The sequence below is a fragment of the Carassius auratus genome, chromosome 30 (assembly GCF_003368295.1).
Source record: "Carassius auratus strain Wakin chromosome 30, ASM336829v1, whole genome shotgun sequence".
Classification (NCBI taxonomy): domain Eukaryota; kingdom Metazoa; phylum Chordata; class Actinopteri; order Cypriniformes; family Cyprinidae; genus Carassius; species Carassius auratus.
In genome coordinates, this window is record NC_039272.1 from 23,133,199 (window position 1) to 23,146,608 (window position 13,410).

General features: G+C 36.5%; 1 protein-coding gene across 2 annotated transcripts in view; it reads left to right on the forward strand.

Moving 5' to 3' along the window:
- pappab (pregnancy-associated plasma protein A, pappalysin 1b) overlaps positions 1-13,410 on the forward strand; it is a 67,201-nt gene that overhangs the window by 14,251 nt on the left and 39,540 nt on the right. For both annotated transcript variants that reach the window (XM_026212283.1, XM_026212284.1), the window contains exons 3-7: positions 2,244-2,389; positions 2,558-2,851; positions 3,005-3,197; positions 4,320-4,441; positions 10,567-11,068. In XM_026212283.1, coding sequence (XP_026068068.1) covers positions 2,244-2,389; positions 2,558-2,851; positions 3,005-3,197; positions 4,320-4,441; positions 10,567-11,068 — 1,257 coding nt within the window. The remainder of the gene's footprint in view (positions 1-2,243; positions 2,390-2,557; positions 2,852-3,004; positions 3,198-4,319; positions 4,442-10,566; positions 11,069-13,410) is intronic.

The following is a 13,410-nucleotide window of genomic DNA, read 5'->3' on the forward strand; positions in this document are numbered from 1 at the left end:
CTCAGCTAACCCAGGGCTTAGCAGCATGACAACAGATACCGTGTTTGATCGGCCCTCATGGTGAACTGGCTAACAGATGTTGCTCTTATGATGAGGAATGAGACCTGACTGTCTTTTTTTCTCAATGAATAGTGGAGGTGGGTGTTTACTACATCTGAAAGCACTGGAGTTAGGGACTTAGCACCGCTTGTGTTCATTTTTGTTCCAGTATTTTTTCAAAAGGGAAATGTTTTTAGAGAATTAAGCAGGGCCTCCCGTAAAGACAGAGGAGGTTAGCGGAGAGGCGATATGAAATACTATACGTCTGCGCAAATATGAATATATGCATGGTTACATGCTGTTGTACTTATGGAAATGTATGTCTCCAGCAAGCCAGCATTCATCACTCCAAAGAAGCTTGTCTTTGTTTGACTTGCATGACAGTTATCACTGCAGGGGAAAGGCTTGCATGGGAATAACATGGCCAGTGTGTTTGAGGTGAAATAATAAGCATTTTAAGGGGGCCGTGTTTGAAACTATCCAAATGACACAATGCATTCCTAACTAGACAGGGCCAGTGACCTCTGACCTTAGCGCTGGCCGCAGCGCGGGGCTCAGGTTTCCTTCCAAATACAAACTCTGTGTGACAGCCTCACTAGAGCCGTTAAATTACAGAACACTGCTTCTCTTGACAAACATTTATACACTCACACACACTCTTTGTGTACTTTCTGTATGTACTTTCCCATCAATCGTGTCCGATGTATTTCATAAAAAAAAAAAAATTACCTCAAAATTTGGTAATTACCCTAGTAAAAGTTATATAATTAAAATGCGTTTATTTCATAATAAATTGAGTCTATTAACATATGTACTGACATATTGCTTGAGAATTACTGATATAAATACATTATTTGTAGTACTAGTTGTGTTCAACGCATGTTTCTCAATATCAATCCCAAAATGTGTTTTATTGTTAATAATGTTGAGGACTGTATGGTCTTGATATCGGTCTTTAAATGCAATATATTTAAAGTGTACCTGAAGTATACTTGCAATAGTTCCTCTTTAGCACAATCAAATATACTTCACTATATCTTTTGTTGGTTGGAAATTAACACTACTTTCACAAAACTGAAGCACAAAATTAGATTTTAAATACCAGTTTAGCATGCTAAAAGTACAATTGCATGGTATTTTTATTAAATGTATACTGTATGTATGTAAATGTATTTGTAGTATACTTAGCATAAGTGTATTTCAAATACATTAAAGTATATTTATTTTCCACTAGGGTATATTCACTCAGACGTTTAGAGAGCTGAGTAAAATAAATGTACCATTTATAAATTCTGTGATTCATATAGATATAGATTTCCCCATCTGATTCAGTTCGGACTCACAAGCTCTCAATTTGGGTATTTTTTCAGTTATAATGCCCATTAAGAGCTGGCTAATAAATGCGCAACCACAAACATTTTGGTGACATTTTTGGTAAATTATCGTGGGAAAAATGGTCCATTTTATATTGTCAATAGTATGGAGATGTATAAACCACAGCTCATACAGAAGTTAATTTCAAAACAAAAAGTTTTCTGTTGGTTACTGTAGCAATTCTATAAAAATTTAAATGTGTGTGGTCATATCTTTCATCCTCACGCGAAATTCCAGATTGTGTGAAGTTCAATTGAAACGACTGGATTTTATCCACCAAAAAAGAAAATTGCTGAACAGTGGTAAATGTGACCGCATCTTTATGAGCAACTTATTTTTTTAGTGACTCAGAAACACAAGTTGCGTGACCTTTTAAAGATTTGGTCACAAGAGTCATTTGTTGGTGTATCAGCCAATACTGGTCACTTTTTGTTTGCATTTGGGTCCTCAACAGAAAAACATTTTTTGCATCACATTCACAACTGATTTTTATTTTTATTATATTTTTTATGGCGCGTAATTTCCAATAGTGGAGGAGCAGTGAAAATTGATGAAGGAAACTCTGAGACACGAAAACCTGGTGCATTACAAACACTGTAAACGGACAAAAAAGATCAATATTGCCATTTTTTATAATCATGATAAGTAAATGCTAGATGGTAATAAACATAAAACCTGAAAAGACAAGTGGCAGCTCAGTCAACTGGTCTGAAAAGGATTTTGTACAGGATTCTATGTGTTATTGTAAGGTCCGGTTTACAGTATATATAATTTGGAAAACAGCCTGTTTTGAATATTTTCTGTGTTAAAAAGTCTTTCTTGTTCTGTAGGGCTTACATGAACGTGAAAGAGCTGAAAGAGGTTTTGAATTTGGATGGATCCACACACTTGAACATCTTCTTTGCTAACTCATCTGATGAAGACGTGGCTGGTGTGGGCACTTGGCCCTGGGATAAAGAAGCTTTGACACATTTAGGTAAATACATAAATGCATCACTACAATACAGATAACAATTACTGGTTTAGCATAGTTTTGAAAAGCATTGCTTATCAACTTTCAGTGTCATCAGAAAAAAAAAGACATTAAATGGGTACCAAAAAGGATGATGTTTATAATACATGCTCTCGCTCTGTCTTTTTTGAGGTGGGATTGTATTAAACCCTTTATTTTATGGTACGTTTGGCCACACTCACACCATGATCCATGAGATTGGCCACAGCCTTGGACTGTACCATGTCTTCAGGGGAATCTCAGAGGTGGAGTCCTGTAACGATGCCTGCTTAGAGACTGAGCCGTCTCTTGAGACGGGGGATCTGTGTGTAGATACAAATCCCACCCCCAAGTACAAGTACTGCAGAGATCCTGAGCCAGGCAACGACACCTGCGGCAGACGTCATTTCACAAACACCCCCTTCAACAACTACATGAGCTATGCTGGTGAGACATACAGTATACAGTATCAACTCTAAATGTCTGCAGAGTAGAAGACTCTTTTAGCATTTTCTGTGCTGATTTGGACAGGAAATCTGTGAAAGACATTTAAAAGAGTGTAACGTCTGAGATTTCTTTGTTCGTTTTGTTCCCATAAAGATGATGACTGTACAGATTCCTTCACGCTGAACCAGGTGGCCCGGATGCACTGTTACCTGGATCTGATCTACCAGTCTTGGAGACCTGGCAGTAAACCAGCTCCTGTTCCTCTACCTCCTCGAGTAACAGCACAGGACCATGACTCTGTTACACTAGAGTGGTTCCCTGCCCTCACCGGACATTACTTAGACAGGTGAAAAAAAAAAAAAAAAATAGGAGGCAAGGCTGTTCCTAGATAATTATTCATTCATATTATTAATAAAGAAATTATTCAGTGAAATATTAATTAATAACTAATAAAATAATAATAATAATAATAATAATAATAATAATAATAATAATATATTAAAATGTAACAATCCCTAATATTTTGAAACCAATAAGTAACATTATTTGTATTGTAAGTTACTGAAGAAAAAATACAATAAATTAAAATGTATTAAGAAAAAATATATTTTTGCAAAAACAAAAAATTACAAATATTTAGCACATGATATGTTGTACAACATTTGATTTAACATGGAAAAAACTGTTGCCCAATCTGGTGTAGTTTAAAAAAGAAAATTTATTTTTAAATATATATATTTTTTTATGTTATTTAAGATTTATTTTTAGAACCTTAAAAAATCTGAATTTTAAATTGTATGTAGAAATCCCCCGACAAATACATTCTTATATAGACTTAATAGAAATAAAACGTAGCCCTATCAACCTAAATCAAACTAAAGGACAAGTTTAATGTTATACAGTATAAATGTTATCGGCATTATATGTGTAGTATTTTTTTTATATAAATCTAATATTTAGTTTTAATTTAATATTTGGATAACATTTAGTTTGACTGATATGGATAGCCAGAATTCTTTGCTCCTTTCATAAAACATTTATTTAAAAGAAAAAAAATGTTTAATTTTTTTTTTTTTTTTTTTTTTTTTTGTACAAACTACATTTTTTTTATTGATGTTGTGATGGTCTGTGTGTCTTTAAGGCTTGTTTCAGTAGTTAATTTATTTTTTACTGTATGATTAAATTAGGTTTTATCAGTTGATTCCAGAAATTCTTATATAATGTAAGTACCCCAATAAAAATGAATGGTTAGATGCTAAACAAGTCGAGGTCAATCATGTCAATAAAGATTCAAGTTTATGTAGTGCAGTACTGCACATGGCGCCCACAGGCGTGGTTTGAGTCATCTAAAACCAAATTTCTCTCTCACCATCATAGAAACGGGTTTATCCATTTTTAAAGGCATCAAGAGGTTATTGTGGTGCTGCTGTGTCTAAGTTGCTACCTTGGCTGTCTGTTGATTTCCTAGAGAAGTGGGATCAGTTTGTGACAGATGTACTGAAGTTGGAGTGCTCCTACAGTATGCCTCGAACTCTTCTTCTCCCAGACCCTGCGCTCCCTCCGGCCACTGGAGTCCTCGTGAAGCAGAAGGTAAGACTAAATAATGCTGCCGGATACTTAGCTTTAAAGATTTTCCATAAACCCCACAATAGATGCCTTCATTTGACTGATATGTGTTTTGAAATCAGATTTTCTTTTTGAAAGCAGACTGACCAGGGGAGCATTGTCCCGTTGTAAACAAAATGGCAAGGAACAAAAAATATTGAAGAAGTAATCTTTAAATGCCATTTTTGTTACAGCAGCACCCTAGTAAAAACAGTAAATAATTAAACAAGAAAATACCTATGCCATAATTTAAAATGCATTTATTTCATACTACGTATACTTCAAATACATTAGCATATGTTGACATATCTCTTAATTAATCTTTATTTTGAGTATTTCTTTGCACAATGCACATTTCTTAATGTTATGCCAAAAAATGTGTTTTAATATCAACATAAATGAGGATTGTATGATCTCTGTTCAATATCAGTCTTTAAATGCAAGATAGTTTACCTGAAGTATATTTGCAATAGTTCCACTTTAGCAAAATCACCTCAGTCCTATTTTAACTACTAAGCACAGAATTTTTATTTTTATTATGCACATAAATATATAAATGTATTTGTAGTATACAAAATAAATGTATTACATTTTTAGTATTTAATTGATCTTTTAGTATTAGTTATTATTTGCCCACCTGCGCATGTTGTCATTAATAGCAGTCCTGTATCATTGACCCAATGTGGTCCAAACGTTAGAGGTTTGTGATACTGTACAGTTTCGTGTAAACACTCATAGCTAGTTGGTTAGTTTCTCTAACGATGCATTGTACTGTGGTAGTTAATCAGTGAGTTACATTGTATAGTAAACACACACCAGTCCAAAATTAAAGGTAGAATCTCATTTTAAAGGAACCGATGCTTTATTGATTTAACTCTGTCAGCTTTTTTTAATTTTATTGCGGCACTGTCCATAAAATGTTCTAGAATGTAACAATAACATAATACGTTTTTAACTTTTGAATTCACTATCACATTAGGTCAAAATAAATCTCATTGCATATGAAGAGACTTACTGGCCATTTAGTGGTTTTGTTAGTGGCCTACTTGAATCCTTTAAGGAGGTTTCCTGTCTGGATTTAAACTGGCTACTTTTGGCAAACTGAAAGAGACCTGTTTCTGTTGACACTTGGAAATTGTGTTCAATTGGTGAGTGCAGTTCAAAACCATTAATGTGCAGTTTTATTGAGTGGGATAAATGATTAAAGCATTGCACCCAATTCGGGTTGCCAAGTGAGGCCAATATTGGATGGAACAGCAAAGTAATCTATGAGGAGAAGAACTAAAAAGTGTGGAAAAAATTAGTCAGAGGGGTTGTCGTAAATTTCGATTTTCTCATGTGTTTATTTTAAGGCTAAAAATGTGGACATATGGAAGAATTGGTCCTCAGAGCTTTGTGCACATAAATGAATGTTTTTTACCACGGGGAATGAGTCATGTTTTCCTGCGCAGTATCAATGATCTTGCCCTTGTAGTTCAACCTTTGATCTGGTATCACAGAATGAAGCCAAACTGCCATGGTCAAGCTATTCTTATCGAAATTCCAAGGCATCCATTTTTTTTATTCCGATTATTCTATTTATGAGTGCAAAGTATCTGTATAATCTACCTAAGCACTGAAGAAGCACTAGGCCCTAATGGCCATGACATATGCCCACTATTTTAGCTCAAACTGCAAAAGATCTTGAAAAAGTGGATTGGACTTGACATTGAAATGTTGAAAACAACTTCAGAGGCCTACATTCCAGAGGCCGGCTGTTTTTCTGTTTAATTACTTAACCACTTCATTTGGTTTGCTTTTAAAAATGGGTGAGTCAGACTTGTGGCGGGTAGAGCCGTAAGTGCATGCTTGTATCCCTCCAAGCCAAGTTGGCCCAGCAGTGGCTTCACGCAGTCAGCTGAGAAGGCATGCCCAGGCTTGCCATGGCCACAACGCTTTAACTATGCTTTGCACTTGGATGGCTTCCCTGGTGTACTCCATTGCCCGGGCCATCTTTCCACTGTTTACAATCGGATACAAAACCTGACTTTGACTGCCTGCAGCTGTTTTGAACCTCTGCCCTTTACCGCTCTCAGAAAATCACCTGCCTGCAGTGCTCACCTCATCCAATGTATGCTCCCTGTCCTCAGTCATCTAGGTTAAAAAAGCATTTTTTTCCTCTCATTCGAGTGTCCTTAGTTGACTCTTTGGAAACGATACGCTTATCGTGTTGCTGGAATTCAATAAAAGAGCAGCACCGGCACAACAAATAGATGGATGCGAGAGTGCTGTGCAAAGTCAACTCGATTTGCCATGCAAATTACTCTGTGGTTTCTTGTGCTCATGAGAAAGATCCCACAGTTGATTGAAAACATGAAGAAGATGAGAATGAATGTGAGACACAAAACCAGGAATGCTAGGAATGACTTGTATCTCCGTCCCACTCTTACCTCAATGCTTCATTTGTCTGCAGTGCCCCCTTTGCCCAGATCTTGATTGTGTCATTGAGTCTTGCTGACTGGCAGGAGTTTCCAGTACGACTATCAGCAATCTTTTGAACTTTTTGGTTTGTTTGATGTGAGTTTAGTTCATTTGATGAGAGGCTTATGATAGAACATATTGGTTTATTTTGGAAAGTCCAGTTCTGCTTGATGGCTCGCGCTATTTCTGCCTTTGTCCTTTTCCATCTAATATTTCTTCTAATATTCCCTTGATCAGCAGCTGAGGTACATGGGGGATCTACGTGGGAGACATTTAGCAAAAATTAGGGCATTTGATACTGCAAAAATGCATCTAGTTTCAGAACATCCCAGTTTGTTTTGGCCATCTAACTGAGCAACAAATACCCACCCTTGAACAACGGTGATATCTGAGTCAGACATGCGAGGGAGGTTACCTAGATGCTTGGCTCAGCCAAATAAACATTGACAAAACTTTTGCCCAGCGCTTTTTCCATTTGTCATTTAACTCATAGTCAGACTCCAAATGAAGCTTGACTGAGGTCAACCAAAATAAATGTGAAAGTAGCTTTTACCTCACCTTTTTTCCATTCGTCATGCAACCAGTCAGATCAAAAACCAGCATTTTAAAAGCAACAGTGGCTTTAAAAAGGGATGCTTAAGCCACACTTAAAATGTATAAATGTAATCAAAGTAAATACAATTAAAGAGACATTTTTGTTTAGAATGTTTTTTTTTTTTTCTTGTTGGTTTTATGCATTTTTCTCCTCACAAGATAAACAGTCATTATGAGTACATACACACACATTTTAGACGGGACCAGAAGCAAAATAAAACTAAGAAATAAATAACGGCAGAGCAGATGTAAGATGCAAAGGTATGCATTATGGCTAATATGGCAGTCAGTGGGCATCTTCAAGAAATTCCAACATGGACGTTTTTCTAATATAAGAATAATAGCATGTTTTATCCGCATTGTATTTATTTTTTTTTGTGTGTGTGATAAAAACAAGACATGTTCTGTTCAAGCCGGGCTCACACTGCAGGAGTTTTAGGCCGATTTATATTTTCTTGTTGAGGACCTTGTTTGGTTATGAAGTTCAGCACTGCAAATGTGAGACATTTCCTCCATTGCTAATATCCAACGGGCCCATAAAGCAATTGTTATTCTAAAAGTACTGATGTAATTGTGATCATCCTGATTTAAAATCCTAAATCTCATGCATGTTTGATATGATCGTGGAGACAGTTTGTGGGCGAGCAGGTAGGGAGGTGCAAAATTCGATCTGTAAATGCTTCATATTACCAGATAATCCACACCGAACATCGGAACTGACCAAGGTCATCAACAATATATTTTTTTTTCTGAATCTCGGGAGGAGAAAATTTGGGAATAAATCACCCTAACTCCTGTAGTGTGAGCACGGCTTTAGTGAAACATGTTCACAGTTAATGTGATGAGCTACACCTGTGATTACTCTGCTAGGAAACTTTTAAACTTGAGGAGAACTGACTTCATACATCCACTAAAATCACTTCAACACCAGCTGGTCAAAAGTCATTGCCAAAAAGGTTCAGGAAAATAAGGCTAGTTCTAAGAAAAATTCTAGCATCATATATTCAGGTGCCATAAGGTATTTTCATAGCCAATGCAATCACACATATTTAAGTGAGTGTCCAAACTGTATTGTGTGCATCTTCTTAGTGGTCTTTTAAATAATGGTTATTCAGAAATATTTTTGAAATATTAATTTTGAAATATTTAAGCTATATATGCCAGCTTTATTCAGCAAACTAACAAAGGTGGATGGAATTAAATCAATAGTGCTCTACAGAAAGTCATCATTGTAATATAAATGTATAATGATATTTTAGTATACAGTAGCTGCAAGCTTAAATGCATTTATTTCCCACTGCAGTGGGTCTGATTTAAGCAGTTTCAGTGGGGCCTCCCTGTCAAGCTCATCCCCTCTCTGGGCCCCTCCCCCTTCAGCTGCCTCACAATGACCTCTTGACAGATTCTAAAAAGGAAAAGAATTCTCCCCATGACCTCCTGCCATCTTACTGAAGAACATAATTTGGCCCACTTAGAAACTGTTTGTTTGTTTGTTTTTGAAATGCCATTCATTAATCCAAGAACCCAATAAGTGGGTTTAATAGCAAAAGTCATTGCAATTGATATCGCTCAGGATTATTATTATTGTTTTTATTTATGTTAAATAATTAGCAGTGCTTGCTAAGGCAAACATGGGTATTAATATTGGTCATACATAGGTTTAAGGATTTATCCACATTGCAGTACCCTGGCAAGGGCACTAGGATCCTGGTGGCATTAATATACCTCTCTCATTTTCATAACCTCATGGTGTTTTTTAGAGAAAGTAACATAACACGCTTTCAACCTTTGCTGTCCTCCTTAGGTCCTGAGGATTCTGTAGAAAGGTTGACTCGTTTAGATTAATGTGTTTGTGAATTGGACTGCACTGTATGTGTTCATAAGAAAACATTTTGTGTCAATCAGATAACACTTGTCGCACTGTATGTTTTGTGCTGTCTGAAAGGACATTTAGATGGAAAAACATTTCTGATTAATCACCATTAAATGTTCTGTCCATCTTAGGTTTGAATTATAGAAAGATTCAGTGTAAGAATTTACTCATTTAGAGTCATTTGTTTGTGAATCACACGGCTTAGGCTGTATGTTTCTGATTCACTAAAAATAATAATTTCATAAGAATTATTTGTATGTAAATGGGAGGCTGTAAAATCTGCAAGTACATTTGAATATAAAAACCTATAAGTAATCTTCACATTCTTACAGTTTTGTTCTCCAATCCCTAGTTGTTAACTTCTGCAGGATCCAATTTCAAAGGGCTTCTTTCAGTCAGTGTTGGGGAAAGTTACTTTTAAAAGTAATGCATCATTAATTTACTTGGTTACTTTTATGGAAAGTAATGCGTTATGTTACTTTTGTATTACTTTCACTTTACTTTTTTTATTTTTAGCAAATGTAAAACCCCTTTCCCATCGAAAGTGTAATGAATAAACCTCAGGCTGAAGGAAATGTAAATTCACATCTGTACAGTAGAACACAGGAGAAGAAGCTTCAGCACTTTTCAGCAATAAAAAAAATGAAGCACAATTGTTTGTTTATATGAATTCATTTTTGCTTATTAGTATGATTGAACTGGATCATCAAAGGCCAGCAGCAAAGACATGGAATGGGATTAGATACATTTGTGTTGTTTAACATATTTAATTATCGCAGGTTTTTGTCATATTTTTTCACACAGCATACACAACGCCTCTGTACTTCCGGGAATAGGAAAACAAAGTAACTGGCATTTTGAAAAAGTAACTCCGATATTTTCTTGCAAATTCAAAAGTAATGCGTTACTTTACTAGTTACTTGTAAAAAGTAATCTGATTACGTAACTCGAGTAACTTGTAATGTGTTACCCCCAACACTGCTTACAGTCTGTAAAAATGGTGGGCCTATTGAACATCCATTATTTATTTTTGTCAACATTACTATTGTTCATACTTTGGATTTAAGGATTTCAACCGCATCCTGGCAGCATCAGTATACCCCTCTCATTTTCATAACCTCACAGTGTATTAACTTGTGCTAAAGAAAAGAGTCTTGGTTTCATTCTTTGCTGTCCTCTTTAGGTCCACCAGATGTAGAGCAGGCCTGTGAAGCGAGCGTCAGCACTTGGAGCCCCAACGCCGGCATAGACTCGAGTAGTGTTGGCTCAGCATCTTGCCCACCCCAGGGCTGTATGCTGCAGCTGGAGTTTGCCTATCCGCTGGTGCCTGACTCCCTTACTGTTTGGGTCACCTTCTTCTCTCCGGAGGAGACTGGACTGCCTGCAATCCACGACATCCTTCTGCTGACCCTCAGTGGTAACAACATCTCGCTGGGTCCACAGTATGTGTTCTGTGACACGCCGCTGACACTTAAGCTTGATGTGAAGGAGGAGGTGTATGGGGTGCAGTTCTTCACCATGGAGCAGCACTTGGAAATCGATGCCACATTGCTTGCCTCAAAGCCAGACAATCCTCTGTGCCGGTCGTGCCATCCTCTACGCTATAGACTGATTCGACAGCCACCGTTCACACATGCACCAAATGGGCTGATCCTCCAGGAAGCCACTCTGAGATATGTAGACAGGTAAGGATTAGGGGTGTATGGGTTATTTATAACTACTATAGCGTCTATGAATAATTTTGAATGATCTATTTTTATACTTTCACAATTTCTTTTTTTTTATTATGTGGTTTAGTTTTAGTTTGTATTTATGTCCAGCTAGTATTAAACTAAATACAAATGGGAAACTGAAGGGGGGAAAAAAGCTAATAAGATTAAGATAAAATATTCATATATTTAATTTATTTCAGCTTTATTTCACTTTTTATTTCACTTTAAAAAAATGTTTTTATGGTTTTAGTTCTAGTTTTAACGATAATATCCCTGAATCTGACACCTGACAGAATCTCAAACATGTCCTGATATGATTATGATTTGATTAGATTCAGGGGCCTGTGATAACAATATAACAATATTATTTACCTATTTTACACAACCAGTTACATTCTTAAATTAAAGCTCACAAATCAAAACAGACAGCAGTGAACACACACACACAGTGAACACACAACCGGAGCAGTGGGCAGCCATTTTTTGCTGCGGCACGTGGGGAGCAGCTGAGGTTTCGGTGCCTTGCTCAATTGGCTTGTTCAATGAGATAAGCAATGACAACAGTTAGGAAAGTCTTTTAGTTTTCTGTGCTTCCCATGACTTGAGTTTGACAGGAGAGAATAAAGTGTCTGTGTTTTTGTTTTTTTCATTGCCAGCAGCAATGCTAGGTTGCTGCATCATGATCATCTGGCATATACATTTTAAAAGAGAATGCATTTCTTTGTGGAAGCACATAGAACAGTCACTGGACAACGTGTGGAAATGTTGCAAACATCAAAAATAAAAGTTCAAAAGTTAATCTGAAAAAGATCTTTTTCAGGTGTTGCGTTGACACATTGTATTGTTGGTCATTTAAACTGAAGTATCAGTCCATATCAATGTATCGTTACGGCCCCTAGTAAGGAGGAATTATTTGTCCCTCTATTATGAATGATTTGTTCTGGAGAACTTTGACAGGCTCTGAAAAGTTTTCTTTTGCGTGTCATCATGACATCACAACACTATTCACTATTATACATGATGTGCTTTGCCGTTGTATGAATGCCTCTTGGGAACTATGTGTGAGGTCTTCAGACATATCCTTTACTCCTTGGGCTGGGGGTTCAGGTCAGCTCGAAGAATTTCACAGCCAGCTTGTTGTCATCTGAGAGATACATGCTGAAGTGCTCCCAGGCAGTTTAACTTCATGGGATACTCATAAATTCTAAGTGGCCACAAAACAGTGGGAGAGTGTTTGAAGAGCCTCTGCCTCTTTGATAACAGCAGAAACAAACAGACTGCCAGATTGACAGATAGCCTCCAACTAGATAATCAGAAAATAATCAAAATGCCTCTTATTAAAAGGACATTAATAAAGACTTTAGTCATTTAGTAGCCAGGCATTTTGTCTGCTTTCTTTGGTATGTTTTTTGTGTTGGACTATTTTTTCCCAGGGCTTCTGAATGCTGGGCCCTCCAAAAGAACAAGACCACACCTCAGTTGGCAGGCTGCCAATAATGTGTACATTAGCTTTCACAAAAAAAAAAACAAAAAAAAAAAAAACATCTAATCAGTGCATATAAACAGGACCCAATGTGAACCCACTGAACCTCACTGTCCTCACACTGGGCTGTTTTGGGTGTCTTTTCTTGTTTCCAAAAAGTTGGCTGACAAGTGAAACTACAGTAAATACAGCGACAGCTGCAGCAGTATGTTAGGAAAAGACATGAAGATATTCTCATCGTAACAAATCAATATCTTAATATTTAAATATATATCATATTTAGAACTGAAAAAGTCTCAACACATCTTTGCAGAACTAAAGTAGTATTTATACTGACATATCCAAACATACATTAAAACGATGTTTAGTTTGTAGTAGCACAGTCCAAGTTGTGTTAGCAAGCTATCCAGATCCAGCCAACAGCTTAATCTGTTAATATAATGTGGTTTTTAATTGAAAAGGTTTGTTTTATGTATTAATGCTGCACAGCTGTATTCACCAGATGGTGAGAAAATGTATCAGTGTATCAGCAGGCTTGTACTGCTCTGGGATCAGCGGAAAACTCCCCGCATCTGAAATTCATAAACGCAGAGCGAAAGTGCCGTTGAGAAAGCTATTTTAGGGATTAATACAAGATATTGGGAAATTCATTATTCAGTATCAGCACAAGCGATTTACAGTAACTTCTAGATCTCAGACTGTTTGGAGCACTGTTTTATTATTGCACTGAGGCTAGTCTAAATGAATGTACTGCAGTAGTTGGATTCGATATGAACAAGAAATATAAATATTTTGTAACATTATAAAAGTAAATGTCTATATATTCTTTCAT